Source organism: Scyliorhinus torazame, chromosome 27, assembly GCF_047496885.1.
Source record: "Scyliorhinus torazame isolate Kashiwa2021f chromosome 27, sScyTor2.1, whole genome shotgun sequence".
NCBI classification, from domain to species: Eukaryota; Metazoa; Chordata; class Chondrichthyes; order Carcharhiniformes; family Scyliorhinidae; genus Scyliorhinus; species Scyliorhinus torazame.
This window is the reverse complement of record NC_092733.1, coordinates 12522174-12542769: the sequence shown is the minus strand read 5'-3', so window position 1 is coordinate 12542769 and position 20596 is coordinate 12522174. Positions and strand designations below refer to the sequence as shown.

At 44.2% G+C, this 20596-nt stretch overlaps 1 protein-coding gene across 1 annotated transcript in view; it reads left to right on the top strand.

Annotated features, from left to right (window-relative positions):
- Window positions 1–20596, top strand: part of LOC140403206 (complement C3-like) — a 294404-nt gene that overhangs the window by 206366 nt on the left and 67442 nt on the right. Inside the window, exons 24-28 of the mRNA XM_072490959.1 lie at window positions 1296–1499; window positions 7781–7856; window positions 15595–15754; window positions 17943–18038; window positions 19472–19619. Of these exons, the coding sequence (XP_072347060.1) occupies window positions 1296–1499; window positions 7781–7856; window positions 15595–15754; window positions 17943–18038; window positions 19472–19619 (684 nt within the window). The remainder of the gene's footprint in view (window positions 1–1295; window positions 1500–7780; window positions 7857–15594; window positions 15755–17942; window positions 18039–19471; window positions 19620–20596) is intronic.

Sequence of the window (20596 nt, the reverse complement as noted above, 5' to 3'; positions counted from 1 at the left end):
TTAGCAGAGAGTTCCTACCAGCCAATTTTACTGTGATGACACTTTTTCAGCTTTTTTCGAATTCAGTGGAATGACCGATACTCACTGAGGTAAGTTACTTTATAAGTTACTCTGCCCTTCAAGACTGCTCACTGGAGACTAGGCCACAAATCCCCGAGGTAAGTTACTTTATATTTACTGCTCTGCCCTTCGAGACTGCTCACTGGAGACTAGGCCACAAATCCCCGAGGTAAGTTACTTTATACTCACCGCTCCACCCTCCAAAACTGCTCCCTGGCGACTAGCTGTCATCCAAAGACACAAACAGGAGAAAAATAAGATTAAGACTAAAACATGGAAAGAAAATTAAACAATGGGGGAAGAGATGAAATTGTTGAGCTCGGTGCTGAGTGCAGAAGGATGAAAAGCTCTAATCGAAAGATGAGGTGCTGATTTTTGACCCCAAAAATAAAATGCTGGAATAGCTCAGCAGGTCTGGCAGCATCAGCTGGGAGAGAAAAGAACTAACGTTTCAAGGCCAGATGACCCTTTGTCAAAGCTAAAGACAGAGAAAGTAGGAAATATTTATACTGTGGAGTGAGAATGAAAGATGAGTCATAGCCACAGAAACCCAGGGAAACCCAGTGCTAATAGCCACAGACACAAAGGGAAAGAGTGTTAATGGCAGTCACCAGAGAGAACAAAAGGTGTGAAATTGCAGAGTAACTAACATCAGAGGGTAAACTGTGACAGATGTAGATGTCGGGGGAGGGGATGGGGGAAGCAAAGGGGAGACAGGGTAACACAGTTGGATAAGATGGGGGGGTGAATATATATAAAGAAAGACAAGAGAGAAAGAAATGGTAAAAAACAGTTAAAATGAAATTGGATGAAAACAAATGTGTCGAGGTGGGATAGAGCTGATCATCTGAAGTTGTTGAATTCGATGTTGAGACCGGAAGGCTGTAGCGTGCCTAACCGGAAGATGGGATGTTGTTCCTCCAGTTTGCATTGAGCTTCACTGGAACATTGTAGCAGGCCAAGGACAGACATGTGGGCATGGGAGCAGGATCTTGTGTTGAAATGGCAAGCATTTGACCTTCCTCTATGTACTCTTTTCACCCTTCCTCATATTGCCTACTTAGAACCTCGTGGATTTCTAACACTTTCAGTTCTGATCAAAGTTCACCAATCTGAAACATTATCTGTTTGTTTTTTTAACCAATTTTGTAATATATCCAGCATCTTTTCTTTTAAATTTCACGCATCTGAATATTTTGCTTTGTACTTACGAATGTATTTTGTTACCGAAACAGGAGACATTTTAGCCCAAACAATTGAAAATACTATTGATGGAGCAAAACTGAAACATCTAATTAGAGCACCTGGTGGCTGTGGAGAGCAGAATATGGCATCAATAACCCCAGTTGTGATTGTCACCAACTTTCTGGACAAAACTCAGCAATGGGAAAATGTTGGACTGAATCGTAGAAATACTGCACTGAATAACATTCAACAAGGTACACATCCCTAATTTTATATCCAAGATTGTTAAGATAAGGAGCATCATCTCCGCCCCGCCACCGGCGGGATTCTCCGTTACACCGGCCGGTCAATGGGGTTTCCCATTGTGGGGCAGCCCCGCGCCGTCGGGGAAACCCCCGGGCACCGGCAAAACGGAGCACCAGCCGGCAGAGAATTGCGCCCCATGTTTTTGGAATTTGAATTTGCTGCATATTGAGACTTGAAGCATATTGCGACTATCACTGGTGGTATAGCATAGACAAGTTCAGGCTAGCGGCTGTATTTTACAATGCTAATGTTGTGGGCTATAGATTGCAATATGATGATACTTTAAAATCACATGGCGTCCTTGTCTCATAATGTAGAGATTCTAAAATATTTTTGCAGAACCTCCTGTTGTGTTATGCTGCTTCGGATAACACAGGCTGCTACTTGATGCAGTCTTAACTAAAAGATGCTCTAGACTCTGAAATGAGTTCAACGTGTTTATTGAACTATTAACACAGTTCTCAAATGAGTTTGACTTTGCTAATCTAACTGTAGTAACTCAGTCTAACTGTACCAGCTTGCTCTAAGCCACGTGCTGGGGTGTGATGCTGCGGATCAACCCTGTCTAACTCTCTAGATGTCTGTCTGTGGAAAGAGGCAGGGTGTGAGTGCCTCATCCCTTTTATAGTGTTTATGGCGTGCCCCCTTGTGGTGATGCCACCTTTGAGTGTCCTGATTGCCCATTGGTTGTGCCCTATTCTGAGTGTTCATTGGTTGCATGTTTGCATATCATGACACCTCCCTTGTTTGGAGATTCATGATCCTTGCTCTTGGAAAATAAATAATTATGGGCGGCACGGTAGCACAGTGGTTAGCACTGTTGCTTCACAGCTCCAGAATCCCAGGTTCGATTCTCGGCTTAGATCACTGTCTGTGTGGAGTCTGGACGTTCTCCCTGTGTCTGTGTGGGTTTCCTCCGGGTGCTCCGGTTTTCTCTCACAAGTCCCGAAAGACATGCTGTTGGGTAATTTGGACATTCTGAATTCTCCCTCTGTGTACCCGAACAGCCGTCGGAATGTGGCGACTAGGGGCTTATCACAATAACTTCATTGCAGTGTTAATGTACTTGGGACAATAAAGATTATTATTCATATTTGTAGTTCCTGGGAAAACAGCAGAGTTCAATTTTATTGGTTTTATTAAATGTGTTATATTTGGGAGTAATATATGTTACTCATTTATTTATGCTGGGTTAAACTTAACTTTGATGATGAATACTCGAAGTCGTCCAGTGATAACAAATAATTTATTGACTAACTAACCAATTTACTGGTGAGTTTGATTCTTCAATACTTTTACTCGTGGTCAAATTAAACAAGATAGAATTAGATTAATTATGAATATTATACCATACTGTACACTGTGAGCTTACTATACCTCTGTTCTTTATCTACAACACAACCGAAGAGAGAGGGAAAACAGATTGAGCTTGTTTATATACTCCCTGTTAGTGTTGCCCTCGAGCGATCATCCGACTGCACTGAAGAGAAAATGCTGGAAATTCCCAACAGGTCTGGCAGCATCTGTAGGAAGAGAAAAGAGCTAAAAATAAAGACAAAAAAGCTTTGACAAAGGGTCATCTGGAATTGAAACGTTAGCTCTTTTCTCTCCCTATAGATGCTGCCAGACCAGCTGAGATTTTCCAGCATTTTCTCTTTGGTTTCAGATTTCAGCATCCGCAGTAATTTGCTTTTATCTGACTGTACTGACTGCATATTAACCCTTCATGTATTTACATATGCAGAGATCACTACAAAAATGGGGAAATAATTGAGAGAAATTCAAAATGCCATTATATAGGCTAGAATTCACACACTGAGTTTTGAAACTGATGTGGTAATGTTGCAAGAGACCCATCTGAGGGTGAAGGACCAGATGAGGCTGAGGAAGAGTTGGGTGAGCCAGGTGTTTCATTCTAGATTTGACCGTAGGGTGGGGGAAGGTGGCGATTCTGGTGGACAAGCGGTGAGGTTACAGATGGAGAGGGTGGTGGCGGATCAAGGGGACAGATACGTGATTGTAACGGGTGCATTGGAGGTGATTGAGGAATATGTGGGGTTCAATTGTACGGGGCAGGTCTCACCATTGGTGGTTTGGGAGGCTCTGAAGGCAGACGTGTGGGGGAAGTGATTTTGTTTTAAGGATGGGGAGGCGAGAGCGGAATGCCAATGGTTGAAAGAAGAGATTTGGGGGTGAACGGGGGGTGAACGGGAGGTGCGCTGGGGACTGGGACTCGGATCTCCTGGCAAATAGGATGGAGTTACAGGCTTGGTTCGACTTGAGGTCCTCAGGGAAAGTGGTGCATCAGCTGAGAAGGACGAAGTGGGCAGTCTATGAATACTGGGAGAAGGCAGGTTGAATGTCGGCAGGTCCGCTCCGTAGAGAAGCTGCAACGAGAAAGATAGTTCAAGTTCGGGATAGGACAGGTGAGTTTGTGCACTGGGGCGGATTAACAAGGTGTTTGAGGGGGTTTTATAGGGACTTTTATAAGTTGAAGCTGCCAGAGGATGAGTGGGAGATGAGGGAGTTTTTGGGTGGTTAGATTGCCCTCGGTTGGGTGAAATGGAGAAGGCGGGGCTGGAGGATCTGGTAGGGGGGGACAAAGTGAAAGCGGCAATTGGGAAGATGCAAATGGGTAGGTAGCAGGGCCGGATGGGTTCCCGGTGGAATTTTACAAGACGTTTAAGGATAACCTAGCGACGTTGCTGGTGGAAATGTTCAAATGATGGTTCGGGGGTTTTTGCCGAAAGTGATTAGACAGGCCTCCATCCTGTTGCTGTTAAAGAAGGTAAGGACCTGGTAGAGTGGGCATCGTATAGGCCCATACACCTGCTGAATGCGGACGCCAAGATGTTCGCAAAGGTGCTGGCATTAAGGTTGGAGGTGTGCCTTCCAAGGGTGATTGAGGAAGATCAGACAGGGTTTCTATAAGGGCAGACAGTTGTCATAGAATGAGGCGGCTGCTGAATGTGATTTCTCTTTGGCAGAGGGAAGCGAGTTGAAGATGGTGATGGTATTAGATACGTAGAGGCCTTTGATTGAGTTGAGTGGAGTTATCTGATTGCGCTGTTGGAGAAGTTTGGGATTGGGCCTACGTTTGTGGGTGAAATTACGTACAAGGAGCCGATGGCGAGCGTGCACAACAATTATATGAATTCAGGGTATTTTTCATTGAATCGGGGAACTAGGAAGAGCCCTTGGCTGTGAAAAGCCCCTAGTCGCCACACTCCAGCGCCTGTTTGGATATACTGACGGAGAATTCAGAATGTCCAATTCACCTAACAAACACGTATCCTATTCATGTATTTGTCAAGACGCCCCTGAAACATGACTATCGTACCTGCTTCCACCACCTCTTCTGGCTCCACTTGGAATATAGTGTTCAATTCTGGTCGTCTATCATGTGAGAGTACCTTTCAGAAATGGGGGTTTATAAAATAGCTGTAGTAGATGTACTCCATCTGCCATCTCTCCGCCCAAGTCTCCAACCGATCTATATCCTGCCGTATCCTCTGACAGTCATTACGATCCGCAATTCCACCAACCTTTGTGTCATCCGCAAACTTGCTAATCATACCAGTTACACTTTCCTCCAAATCATTTAGTTACATTTACTACAAATGGCAAAGGTCCCAGCACTGATTGCTACGGAACACCACGAGTCGCAGCGCTCCATTCAGAAATGTACCCTTCCACTGCTACTCTCTGTCTTCTATGACGAAGCCAGTTCTGTATCCATCTGCCAGCTCACCTCTGATCCCGTGTGACTTCACCTTTTGTACCTGTCTCCCATAAGGGACCTTGTCAAAGGCCTTACTAAAGCCCATGTAGACAATATCCACTGCCCCACCTTCATCAATCATCTTTGTCACTTCCTTGAAAAACTCGATCGGGTTAGTGAGACGCGACCTTGCCTTCTCAATACCATTCTGTCACTCGCTAATACGTCCACTCACTTCCAAATGGGAGTAAATCCTGTCTTGAAGAATTCTCCCCAATAATTTCCCTCCCACTGGCATAAGGCTCACCAGCCTGTAATTGCCTTGATTAGCAAAGAACAATACAGCACAGGAACAGGCCCTTCGGCCCTCCAAGCCTGCGCCGTACACGTGTCCTATCTAGACCAACCGCCTGTGTCCCTCTATACCCCGTCTGTTCATGTGTCTATCCAGATAAGTCTTAAAGGTCGCTGACGTATCTGCCTCAACCACCTCACTTGGCAGTGCATTCCGGGCCACCACCACCCTCTGTGTAAAAAGCTTCCCCCGCACATCTCCACTGAACATTTCACCCCTCACCTTGAACTTGTGCCCCCCTGTAATTGTCATTTCCACCCTGAGAAAAAGTCTCCAACTGTTCACCCTATCTATACTCCTAATAACTTTATAAACTTCTATCATGTCGCCCCTCATCCTCCGTCTCTCGAGGGAGAACAATCCCAGTTTATTCAATCTCTCCTCATAGCTAATACCCTCCATACCAGACAACATCCTGGTAAACCTTTTCTGTACTCTCTCCAAAGCCTCCACGTCCTTCTGGTAGTGCGGTGACCAGAATTGGACACAGTATTCCAAATGTGGCCTAACCAACGTTCTACATAACTGTAACATAATTTTCGAGCTTTTATTCTCGGTACCCCGCCCTATGAAGGCAAGCATGTCTTATGCTTTCTTTACCACCATTTCCACCTGTGCTGCCACTTTTAAGGATCTGTAGATCTGCACACCCCCCGATCTCTGTGTGTCTATGCTCCTGATGGTTCTGCCATTTATTTTATAGCTCCCACCTGAATTGGATCTACCAAAATGCATCACCTTGCATTTGTCCTGGTTAAATTCCATCTGCCATTTCTCTGCCCAATTTTGCAGCCTATCTATATCCTGTTGCATTCTCTGACAATCTCCATCACTCTCCGCAACTCCTGCAATCTTAGTATCATCTGATTCACCTGATGAAAGAGCTGCGCTCCGAAAGCTAGTGATTCGAATCAAACCTGTTGGACTTTAACTGGTGTTGTAAGACTTCTTACTGTTACCTGTTATACTTCTCGTATTGAAGCAGATGCATTTCAGACCACCAGTCCCACTGTGTTAAGCAAATCTCCCTGCCTGCTCTTCCTCTGAGTCTTACTGGCCATTTGCTCTAGTTCCCCCTTAGTTATTTCACCATCTGACCTATTGCTCCAGTTCCCACCCCCGCCACACTCATTTAAACCCTTCCTTGTGACACCAGCAAACCTCACAGCCAGGATATTTATGCCACTCCAGTTTAGATGCAACCTATTCTCCTTGTACAGGTCCCACCTGCCCTGGGAAACTCCCAATGGTCCAGGTATCTGAAACCCTCCTTCCTACACCAGCTGTTTAGCCAAGTGTTTAGCTGCACTATCTTCCTATTTCTATCCTCGTTGGCACGTGGCACAGGGAGTAATCCCGAGATTGTAACCTGGGAAGTCCTGTCTTTTAACTTTCTACCTAACGTGCTGAAATCCTGCTGCAAGGTTAGTACCAGTGTGTAGCATGACCTCTGCCTGTTCACCCTCCCCCTTCTGAATGCCCCCTCCCCGTTCAGAGACATCCTGGACCCTGGCACCAGGGAGGCAACATACTGTCCTGGAGTCTCTATCACGTCCACAGAAGCGCCTATCTGTGCCCCTGACTATAGAGTCCCCTATAACTATGACTCTTCTGCATTTTGACCCTCCCTGATGAACATCAGAGCCAGCCGTGGTGCCAGTGTTCAGGCTGCTGCTGTTGTTTTCCCCTGATGGGCTATCCCCCCCAACAGTATCCAAAACGGTATACTTGTTACAAAATGCACTTGCAAGACATGGAGGGGAATTCAGGTAACAAAGGCATAGCAGAGGAGAGACCTGTGCTGGTCATAACCTGACAACAAGGAGAAAAGAATATGCAAGTCCAAAGTTAAATTCTGAGGCCCTATGATTGGGTGAAATCGGCTCATAGACAGAATGGGGTTAACTTAAAGCATTTAAGAACTGAATGTAGGAGACGATATGAAATGGGATTGGATCAAGGAACCATTTGCGCACCTTGACCCTGGCTTTGATCAGTCAACATTTTCTGCAAGCTCCCAGATTTCTTTCTGTTTTCTCTGATACTGTATTCTGTGATCAGATCACTGATTTTCCCAGTTTGTTATGATTTTCATTTAGGATTTCCAGTGTTTGTCGATCTTTGTTTTGTAATTTGATTTGTTTTCCACTCAGGTTATGTTCAGCAATTGGCATATCGTAAACCGGATAACTCGTACGCAGCATTCATGAGTCGACCATCTAGCACGTGGTATGTTAGCAAATTAAATGTTTCCTTTCTCTCTTTTCCTGGTAATATTGTTTTGACATACATTATAGAATCTTGTTTCTGTGAAATGACTTAGGATGTTTTATTATGTTTCATGTGTGTGATGAATGCAAGAAATTGTCCAGTAATGTTATTGAAATGCATACAGACTGTATATCTGCTAGGACTGTGATGAAAAATGAGGTTATCAGTGTTCTGCTAATAAATATTAAAAGCTCTCTTACCTGTTTGCTAATAGCTAGCTAATGTCATGTATTATGATCCAGATCAGATCCCAACAGCGGCTAGGATACTAGACAGAAACCCCAATATTTAATTTTAATTTTGTAAGACTGTAAGGAAATGATACCTCTCTCCAGGAGTGATTTAAAAAAAAAATAGGGATATGATAGATTGAAACAAACTTTATTAAGAACACAGTAGTGAAATATCTTTAACATCACACCAGAAAATAACTTAGCATTAAACGATGCTAAGTGATACAGCGAATACTGTAACTCTCAACTGACATCTTTATTCCCACTCAAACAAAATGAAAACCATCTCAGTTCTCAATCCACAGTTAGCTCTCACGAATTCCTGCTTAACAGAGATGTTCTTAGCCAAAAATAGATCTTTTGACGCTGGTTTAAAGAAAAGATCTGCAGCGGGATTCTCTGAAGCTCTATTTGGCTCTATTTAACTGGTTTCAGCTTACACTCTTCTGAACTGCTTGAAAAGAAACTGTTAATCTATCTACAGACATACCTTTTAAACTGAACTGAAATGCTTGACTTCTGTTCACATCTCCAACGAACACTGCTTTTCTGCAAAATGCCTGATATATTAGCTCCTCCCAGCAATTACATCATTTTACCAAGCTGAAATCTAATTAACCCCACAGGGACTCCCCTTAATCCAAACAACATTCCATCAGCCCATGCTTTTTGTGATACTTTAATTGCACCTCTGGCTCCAAAACGTGGTTGTCTTTCAAACTAAGATTTATTTTAAAAACATGACAGCAGTCACACACACTAACTCAGACTCTTAACCTTTACTGCACCAAATACCTATAATACAGTATGTCTGAAATTCCTACATTCATCACAAATGTTGTACCAGTTTGAGCCTGGCTAAACAAACCAAGGCAAACCTTGCAACAACATAAGAACTAGGGGGCAGGAGTAGGCCATCTGGCCCCTCGAGCCTGCTCCACCATTCAATAACAGCATGGCTCATCTTTTTGTGAACTCCGCTCCACTTACCTGCCCACTCATCATAACCTTTAGTTCCTTTACTGTTCAAAAACCTTTCTATCTTTGCCTTAAAAGCATTCAACGAGGTCGCCTCAACTGCTTCACCAGGCAAGGAATTCCACAGATTTGCAACCCTTTGGGTGAAGAAGTTCCTCCTCAACTCAGTCCTAAATCTGCACCCCTTTATTTTGAGGCTGTGCTCCCTATTTCTAGTTTCACTCGCCAGTGAAAACAACCTCCCTTCATAATTTTATATGATTTTTTAAGATCCCCCTCATTCTTCTGAATTCCTACAGTATAGTCCCAGTCTACTCAGTCTCTCCTCATAAGCCAATCCTCTCAACTCTGGAATAGACTGAGTGAGTCTCCTCTGCACCTCCTTTGGTGCCAGTACATCCTTTATCAAGTAAGGAGGCCAATACTGTACATAGTACTCCAGTTGTGCCTCACCAGCACCCTATCCAGCTGCAACATAACCTTCCTGTTTTTAAACTCCATCCCTCCAGCAGTGAAGGACAAAATTCCATTTGCCTTCCTAATTACCTGCTGCACCTGCAAACCAGCTTTTTGCGATTCATGCACAAGGACACCCAGGTCCCTCTGCACAGCAGCATGCTGCAATTTTTTACCATATAAATAAGTCAATTTTGCTGTTATCCTTACCAAAATGGATGACCTCACAATTACCAATATTGTACTCGATCTGCCAGACCCTTGACCACTCACTTAAACGATCTATATACCTCTGCAGACTTTCAGTGTCTTCTGCACACTTTGCTCTACCACTCATCTTAGTGTCATCTGCGATCTTTGACACATTACACTTGGTCCCCAACTCCAAATCCTCTATGTAAATTGCAAACAATTGCAGATCCAAAAATGATTCCTGAAGCATACCACTAACCACTGATCACCAACCAGAAAAACACCCATTTATCCCCACTCTTTGTTTTCTGTTTGTCAACCAATCCTCTATCCATGCTAATACATTACCTGTAATGCCGTGCACCTTTGTGCAACAGCCTTTTGTGCGGCACCTTGTTGAATGCCTTCTGGAAATCCAGATACACCACATCCACCAGTTCCCCATTGTCCACCGCACTCGTAATGCCCTCAAAGAATTCCAATAAAGTAGTTCAACATGACCTGCCCTGCCTTTCATGAACCGAATGCTGTGTCTGCCCAATGGGACAATTTCTTTCCAGATGTCCCACTATTTCTTCCTTGATTCAAGCATTTTCCCCACTGCAGGTTAAGCTAACCGGCCTATAGTTACCCGCCTTTTGTCTACCTCCTTTTTTAAACAGTGGCATCACATTTGCTGTTTTTCAATCTGCCAGAAATGCCCCAGAGTCCAGCAAATTACCACAAGCGCATTTGCTATTTCTCCCGCCATCTCTTTTAGTACCCTGCGATGCATTCCAGGAGACCTGTCTACCTTCAGCACTATTAGCTTGTCCAACACTGCCTCCTTAATGATAATCATTGTTTTTAAATCCTCACCTGGCCTACTTGCCATCAATTATTGGCATGTTATTTGTGTCTTCCACTGTGATGACCGACACAAAATAGCTGTTCAGTGCCTCGGCCATTTCCCCATTTCCCATGATTAAATCCCCCTTCTCATCTTCTAAAGGACCAATGTTTACCTTGGCCACTTTCGTTTCATATATTTGTGGAAACTTTTGCTATCTGTTTTTATATTCTGAGCTAGTTTACTCTTATTATCTCTCAATTTGCTTTATAGTTTTTTGCTGGCTTTCTGTTGACGTTTAAAGATTTCCCAATCCTCCAGTTTCCGCTAATCTTTGCCACTTTCTATGCATTTTCTTTCAATTTGATATCTTTCTTTATTTCCTTAGATATCCATGGCTGATTAACCCTTTTCCTACTGTCCTTCCTTTTTATTGGTGTCTACCTTTGCTGGAAAATGGCTTTAAAAGTCCTCCACTGTTCCACAATCGGCCCATCAAAATGTACTTGCTCCCAGTTACCTTAGTCAACTCGTCCCTCATTCCATTTCAGTCCTTTTTTAAGCACAAGACACTGGTATTGAATTTTACCTTCTCACCCTCCTTCTGTATTTTAAATTCAACCATACTGTGATCGCTCCTTCCAAGAGGATCCCTAACTAAGAGATAATTAATTATTCCTGTCTCATTACACACACCAGATCTAGGGCAGCTTGCTCCCTCATAGGTTACATTACATACTTTTTGAGGAAACTGTCATGGATACTTGAACTCCTCCACAAAGCTGGTTTGACCTGTAGATTCCAATCCCCCATGGCAATTGCCGTATCAGTTTTACATGCATCAGTTATTTCTTTAGTTATTGCCCGCCCGACAATGATGTTATTATTCTGTGGCCTATAGACCAATCCTACCAGCGAGCTTTTCTCCTTGCTGTTCCTAATTTCCACTCAAATGGATTCAACCTTTTTCTCCATTGAACCTATGTCATCTCTCACTATTGCCCTAATGTCATCCTTAAATATCAGAGCTACACCACCTCCCTTACCTTCCCACCTGTCCTTCCAAATAGTCTGATAACTCTGAATATTTAAATGCCAGTTTCAACCCTACATCAATTCACACGTGGCTCGGGTAGTAATCGTGAAGTTATAACCTTTGAGGACCTGTTCTTTAATTTAATCCAAGTGCTGATACTCTCCCAACAGGTCCTCTTTCCTAGTTTTGCCTCTACTGTTTACATAGAACAGTACAACACAGAATAGGCCCTTCGGCCCTCAATGTTATGCCGAGCATTGTCCTAAACCAAGATCAAGCTATCCCGCTCCCTGTCATTCTGGTGTGCTCCATGTGCCTATCCAATAACCGCTTGAAAGTTCCTAAAGTGTCCGACTCCACTATCACAGCAGGCAGTCCATTCCACACCCTAACCACTCTCTGAGTAAAGAACCTAACTCGGACATCCCTCCTATATCTCCCACCCTGAATCTTATAGTTATACCCCCTTGTAACAGCTACATCCACCCGAGGAAATAGTCTGAGTGTCCACTATCTATCCCCCTCATTATCTTTATAAACCTCTATTAAGTCGCCTCTCATTCTCCTCCACTCCAAAGAGAAAAGCCCTAGCTCCCTCAACCTTTCCTCATAAGACCTACCCTCCAAACCAGGCAGCATCCTGGTAAATCTCCTTTGCACCCTTTCCAATGCTTCCACATCCTTCCTATAATGAGGTGACCAGAACTGCACACAATACTCCAAATGTGGTCTCACCAGGGTCATGTATAGTTACAGCATAATCCCGCGGCTCTTAAACTCAAGCCCCCTGTTAATAAACGCTAACACACTATAAGCCTTCTTCACGGCTCTACCCACTTGAGTGGCAACCTTCAGAGATCTGTGGACATGAACCCCAATATCTCTCTGTTCCTTCACATTCCTCAGAACCCTGCCGTTGACCCTGTAATCCGCATTCAAATTTGTCCTACCAAAATGAATCACCTCGCACTTATCAGGGTTAAACTCCATCTGCCATTTTTCGGCCCAGCTCTGCATCCTGTCAATGTCTCTTTGCAGCCTACAGCAGCCCTCCACCTCATCCACTACTCCACCAATCTTGGTGTCATCAGCAAATTTACTGACCAACCCTTCAGCCCCCTCCTCCAAGTCATTGATAAAAATCACAAATAGCAGAGGACCCAGCACTGATCCCTGTGGTACACCGCTGGAAACCGGTCTCCAGTCTGAAAATCTTCCATCCACCACCACCCTCTGTCTTCTATGTGATAGCCAGTTATTTATCCAATTGGCCAAATTTCCCTCTATCCCACACCTCCTTACTTTCTTCATGAGCCGATCATGGGGAACCTTATCAAACGCCTTAATAAAATCCATGTATACGGCATCAACTGCTCGACCTTCATCTACACACTTAGTTACCTCCTCAAAGAATTCAATCAAATTTGTGAGGCAAGAACTACCCTTCACAAATCCGTGTTGACTATCCCAGATTAAGCTGCATCTTTCCAAATGGTCATAAATCCTATCCTTCAGGACCTTTTCCATTATCTTACCGACCACCAAAGTAAGACTAACTGACCTATAATTACCAGGGTCATTCTTATTCCCTTTCTTGAACAGAGGAACATCATTCGCCACTCTCCAGTCCTCTGGCACTATCCCCGTGGACAGCGAGGACCCAAAGATCAAAGCCAAAGGCTCTGCAATCTAATCCCTTGCCTCCCAAAGAATCCTTGGATATATCCCATCTGGCCCAGGGAACTTGTCGACCCTCAGGTTTTTCAAAATTGCTAATCCATCCTTCCTCAGAACATCTACCTCCTCTAGCCTACCCACTTGAATCACACTCTCATCCTCAAAACTGGCCCCTCTCCTTTGTGAACACTGAAGAAAAGTATTCATTCAACGCCTCTCCGCTTTCTTCTGATTCCATGCACAAGTTCCCACTACTGTCCTTGACCAGCCCTACCCTCACCCTGGTCATTCTTTTATTTCTCACATAAGAGTAAAAAGCTTTGGGGTTTTCCTTGATCCGACCCGCCAAGGACTTCTCATGCCCTCTAGCTCTCCTAAGCCCTTTTTCAGCTCATTCCTTGCTACCTTGTAACCCTCAAGCGACCCTACTGAACCTTGTCTTCTCATCCTTACATACTCTTCCTTTTTCCTCTTGACAAGACATTCAACCTCTTTTGTGAACCATGGTTCCCTCACACGGCCATTTCCTCCCTGCCTGACGGGGACATGCCTATCAAGGACACGCAGTATTTGTTCCTTGAACAAGCTCCACTTTTCATTTGTGCCTTTCTCTGACAGTTTCTGTTCCCATCTTATGCTTCCTAATTCTTGCCTAATCGCATCATAATTACCCCATCCCCAATTATAAACCTTGCCCTGCGGTATGGCCCTATCCCCCTCCATTGCAATTGTCCCAACATAGACCACAACAACTGGATCCTCCCTCTCCCATCTAATATGCTTTCAAGCCAGTCAGAGATGTCCCTCACCCTGGCTCCTGGCTGGCAGCATACCTTGCTGGACTCTCATTCCTGCTTACAAAGGATGCTTTGAACAAAAGGCAAAGGAATGCTGTGTGCTTTGAGTGCAGCTGGTGTAGCTGATGGGAGGGACCAGGTCTGTCTGGAAAAAATACATTGCCTGTAAGACTTGCAGATGAACAGAAGGTTTTCAACTTGGTTCTAATAAAAACAAGGTTTCTCTCTCCAAGGACTGTGCACCACGTAAAACCTGGTTCTTAACTTTATACTTAAGCGGTATTTGAAATGTATGGGTTTGCTTTATTGGAATGGAGAAGCAAGTTTCAGGAATCAAGTTAAGATGTTGTACCTGTTTACTTTAAAGCTATTTCTTTGTTGCTAATATTCCTAATTCTCTGTTCAAATTAAAGTCTGTTTTAATGTGGGCAACACGGTGGCACTGTGGTTAGCACTTCTACCTTATAGCGCAAGGGACCCGGGTTTGATTCCGGCCATGGGTGACTGTCTGTGTGGAGTTTGCACGTTCTCCCTGTGACTGCATGGATTTCATCCGGGTGCTCCAGGTTTCCTCCCACAGCCCAAAGATGTGCAGGTTAGGTGGATTGGCTATGCTAAATTACTTCCTTGTGTCCAAAAGGTTATGTGGGTTTACTGGGTTACAGGGATAGGGTGGGGCATTGGTCTAGGTCGGGTGCTCTTTCAAAGGTTCAGTGTAGACTCGATGGGCCAAATGGCCTCTTTCTGCACTGTAGTGATTCTAAAAGCTGGCTGCTGGTCAGGATTATCACTCCTGTTGGTAGTAACAGTTCTTCACAATTTTACCAAATGCAAGCAGTTGACTTCTAGTCCGGGCTCTTAACCAAAATTGGGGTTCTGGACTGGATCCATAACAGGTGGGAAACAAATACAAGTTGTTCTGTTCCTGCTCCTGCCTTCGGGCTAATGAGTCTGGTATCAAAAATTTAATTATGTACTACTCGGAGAATAGGATGCACAAAATCCATGAAAATCTCCCATGCAATATGAAGGAGCATTCTCTTTCGATACATGCCTCTCTACTATGATACAACATCTCGTATTTTAATAGCAGCTTTAATATAATTATACCTCCCAAGATGCTTTGCAGGAGTGATTACCAAACGGAATCTGTCACCAAGCAACGTAAGGAGATATTAGGACAGGTGTCCACAAGCTTGGTCCAAGAAGTAGGTTTAAAGGAACATCTTCAAGGAGATTGATGTCAAGAGGCGAAGGGGTTTAGGGAGAGAGTTTCATAAACCTTCAGTGTGTGCCAAATATGATTTCCATAAAGATAAATGATTTAGATCAAATAGTCTTTTTGATTTCAACATCTGTGCACATTGAATCATTAATTGCAGTGGTGTTGAAAAGTTTAATTGTGTAAAGTTTCTTTAGATTAATTTACCTCATAAAATCTGTTCCTTACACAATATTCTTTTAAAAATGGGTTTAAATTGGATTTATTTCCTTGTAGGTTGACTGCTTACGTGCTGAAAGTGTTTGCGATGTCGTACAATTTGATCACAATTCAAGCAGATATTCTCTGTGGAGCTGCAAAGTGGTTGATTTTAAATAAACAGAAACCTGATGGTCATTTCCAAGAGGACGCTCCTGTAATGAGCACTGTGATGATTGTACGCAAGATGTTTCTTCTTTCTCGTGTTCAGTGCAGATGGTTATAATAAAGAAATAAAGCAATTGATTTGTGAAAATGTTATAGGACAGAATGAGGCCATTCAGTCCATCGTGCCTATGCTAGCTCTTTGACAGAAATATCCAGTTTGCCTCAGTCCCGTGCTGCTTCCCCAGATTTTTGCCCTTAAAGTGTTCCTCCAGCTCTCTGCAGTTATTTTGAACCTTCTTGTACCACTTCTTCAGATCACAGCTTGCTGCATTAAATGCAACATTGGGCGGGATTCTCCATCCCGCTGCACCAGATCTCTGGGGCGGGATTCTCCCGCAATCGGCAGGGCGGGCCGAACCGGCGCCAAGGAGTGGCGTGAACCACTCCGGCGTCGGGCCGTCCGGACGGTAGGGAATCCTCCGCACTTCTGGGGGCTAGGGCGGCGCTGGAGCGGTTGGCACTGCGCCAACTGGCACCGAAGGGCCTCCGCTGGCCGGCACGAGTTGGCGGATGCGCAGGAGCGCCAGCGTGTTCTGCTGCATGCGCAGGGGGTTTCTTCTGCGCCGGCCATCTCGGAGCTTTACAGAGGTCGGCGCGGAGGGAAAGGGTACCCCCACGGCACAGGCCCGCCTGCAGATCGGTGGGCCCCGATCGCGGGCCAGGGCACCGTGGGCCCCCCCGGGGCTGGATCCCCCCGCGCTCCCCTGAGGACTCTGCAAGCCGCCCTCAAAGTCAGGTCCCGCCGGTATGGACCTTGTCTAATCCACACCGGCGGGACTGGATGAAAACGGACAGCCGCTCGGCCCATCGGTGCCCGGAGAATCGTCTGGAGGGGGCCATTGCCAACGGCCCCTGACCAGCGTGGCGCGCCCAAAAACTGGCGCCGAAGAATTCGGCAGCTGGCGTCGGAGCGGTGGGGTGGGATTCACATCACCCCCCCCCCCACCCCCCCCCCGGCGATTCTCCGACCCAGCGGGGGGGTCAGAGAATCCCGCCACTGATATGGCGCCCCCCCGGGATTCTCTGTTTTGCCAGCTGGCCAATGGGGTTGCCCTTTGTGGGCAACCCCATGCCATCGGGAAATCTCTGGGTTTTCCAGTGCAACGGAGAATCTCAACAGCGGAGAATCCCGCCCATTGTCTCTGGTTTATATGTGAATTTCTTTATTCAGAATCCTCTCCCACTGGGATCACGTTCTCCTCTATTTACACTATCAGAGCTCTTCACGATTTTGAACATCTTGATCAAATCTTCCCTTCGCCTTCTCCTTTAGCCTTTTTTATTTGTTCAAATGCCTTCTTGACCGATATCTCAGTCACTCTTACAACCTGCATTCATCCTTCAGTTGTTTCGCTCCTTTGCTCTTCACTATTGTGAATGTTCTTTCAACCACCGTGTCACTGTTCTCTGGACCAAACCTCCAAATCCTTCTGTTTTCAAAGCTCTTTACGTAACATTCCTCTTCCCACTCCAAATCCATCTTCACGTTCTTCACTTTTCTTTGGTGTCTGTTCTGTGCCCCTCGACGTGGGAAAGCATTCTGCTATATTTTTCGAGTTGTTGGGAAACTTGTTCCTTTCACCTTTTCCATGAGCTTCTTCAAAATTGATCAACTTAACTAAATGTTAAGGCTTTTGGTTTTAAAATTGTTGTTTTAAAAAGTTCACATCTAAGTTGTATTCACACAACATTCCTGATGTTCCAACATTGTCAGATTGTTCCTTCAGATGAATTCGAGGCTTTGAGATTTTAATTATGACCTGAATTATCGGATATTTTTGCCCCAATTTTCCCTGAGTGTTTTTTCATACCTTTTATTGTTTTCGTAAATCTTTGCCAAACAATTAACTCCAGAAATGAAATCAGCAGTTTAATTCCTCCTTCAGGTACCATACCTTAAGATTTCCATTGGATGGGTCCACAATTATACCTGGCAAAGTACTACAGTGGTTTGCCATATACAGCGTGGCTGACCTGGAAGCTCTTCTGCCATCAGGTGAATTTGAAGGTGTACAGGCTGATAAACAACCTATGTGTCCATGTTATGGATGCACCTTCCATGGCCATCAAATCCTGAAGTGGCACACTCCCACTGTGCCACAAGCCGTCCTGCAGCAGTTTAACTACTCCTATTTGCTTTGAGTCAGAATGTGGGAATGTGCCTGAAGGAAATGCTTCATTTTTTTTGTATGTTTCAGGGAGGAGTCCATGGGTCAGAAAGCGACACATCACTGACTGCATTTGTGCTCATCGCGATGCTTGAGGCTAAATATATTTGTTCAATTTACATCGAGGTAATGGAGCCCCTTTTTTAAGAGTAATGTGATGCAATATTTTGGTTCAGATGATTTTGTTAAAGCTTTCTTGAATTTGTTATGGGCCAGGGTTTAGAAACTCCAAAGTATGTTATGGAGTTCACTGACCTATAACTTTTTGTTGAATTTGGCTAGGATGAACAGAAGGGCCTTCCCTTCAGGTGTGATGCAACAGTCTTCCTAGACACTTTAATCAAAATATGCTTTATTCTAAGAACTTAGTTAACATTTATATATAACCAAACAGCAAGAATGTTTATCAATTACAAAATAAAGATACCCCACACAGCTACAGTAATCTATGTATAACACTTAGTGAATTCCCCCTTAACTGTTCCAATTCAAAGGCATGACCCAGCACTCTGCATTCTCACTTGAATAAGACTGGCTTTTCCTGAGATTCTGACCCCTTCTCACCATGTGAAAGTGAAACCAAAACAGCTCACAGAGCCACAGCCCAGCTCCACCACAACAATGACATCACTGAAGCCATGTGATAAGACAAAGCCTTTCCCATAACAAAATTACCTCCAATTGTCTCCCATCTCATCTAAAAGACCTGACTCTTGTTTTCCATACATATCAATCAGAAAAGGGAATCTCGTATATTTGGCAATTATTCAGGATGTAAGTTTGGAAGTGATCGACAGCAGACTACCCGACAAAATCATTGACGTCATTGATAATCATGATCCTGTCTGTTGTCATTTTTACTCGGGTCCCAGATGTCCTGATTCCCTTGCTGTAGCATTGTCACCCACCCAGTTCAACAACTTTATGACCAAAAATCTTTATTGCGAAGGACAAAGATGTGGATTCTGATGGTTAACGCATGGAAGCTACTCAAAATTGAAAGAGAATTTGGAGACAAGGCACGGAAATATAAGGAGGATAGAGCAGGGGAGAGAAATCAGTAGCTACAGGGGAATGGGGGAAGTAAGATGTTCGAGGTTAGAGGTCTGGAGTGATCAGAGAAAGGAGTGCGATCAGTGGATGTGGATTGATTATAGGATCATGGTGAAACTGGAAGCTGGCTCATTGATAATGATTCGGGTGCAAAGAATATCAGTCTCAGTTAATTCAATTTAGATCAGAAGGAGCAGTCCTGCAATATCTGGTGGCACCAGACTGTTCAGCATAAGTGGTTGTACGTTGTTGTTGAAGAGACTTTTAAAATAAAATGTCCTTACTTAGCATGGGCACAGTGCATTATGAAGACATAACCGGTAGATTTATGTTCCATTATGTGCCAAATTGTTATGAGCAAAGTGAAGAAACAAAACAGGTACACCTGAGTTTACATATTCAAGAAATATTACTGCTGTGAATGTTTTCTCAATACACAAGTTGATAACAGTTGATAAATTGTCATTCTAAAATCTCTTAATTTAATTATTATTCATTAATTTCAGAATTATGATATCAGTATCAGAAAAGCAGCAGACTATGTGCAAAATAGGATTGGTAATCTGAAGAGAACATACTCGGTGACAATAGCAACTTATGCTCTATCACTATTGAGAATAAACAAACTGGACAACCTGATGAAATTTGCTTCCGGTAAGTCCGCATTTTCTCTGTCGTTAGAATTTTCCTACTGACATTCTGTCCATCTCTGCACACCCAGCGACTGTCACAGTAAATGAAATTGTTAATCCTGTAAAAGGACATCGAATCCTCACCACCTTAGTGAAATGGTTAGTTAATAAAAACCAAGGTGGGGACAATTCTGGCTTGAACCCTGAAATCAGAACTTGAGCTAGTTTGAAAATTCCGAATTCACTGCACTCATGAGGTAGCGAACATTTCCCTTTATCTAATCAATAATAATAATCGCTTATTGTCACACGTAGGCTTCAATGAAGTTACTGTGAAAAGCCCTTAGTTGCCACATTTCGGCGCCTGTTCGGGGAGGCTGGTACGGGAATTGAACCCGCGCTGCTGACATCGTTCTGCATTACAAGCCAGCTGTTTAGCCCACTGTGCTAAACCAGCCCCTTGAATTAACGTTGAGGAGGTGAAGTTGTTTTTGCTCACAGTGCGAAAGGAGCTTACAACAAATTACATTGTGCCCAGTTTCTGCTCCATTGAATCAGAGCTGATTAGTGATGAGCATGTTTGCCACTGCTCCTGAAAAATAGCTTTCAGCCCCATCTCCTTCATGTTGGTGCAGCATTGTTTGCTGGGCACCCAGTATAGTTCATCTGATGAGAGGTGGTTCTTTAGTCAGTGACTGGGCCTCCACCCATCAGATGAGTTCAAGCCGCAGTGATAATTGCAGTTATAATAATAATATTTATTAGTGTCACAAGTAGGCTTACACAAACACAACAATGAAGTTACTATGAAAATCCCCTCGTTGCCACACTCCTTCGCCTGTTCGGCGATACAGAGGGAGAATTCAGAATGTCCAATTCACCTAACAAGCACGCCTTTCGGGACTTGTGGGAGGAAACCGGAGCACCCGGAGGAAACCCACGCAGACACGTGGAGAACGTGCTGACTCCACACAGACAGTGACCCAAGCCGGGAGTCGA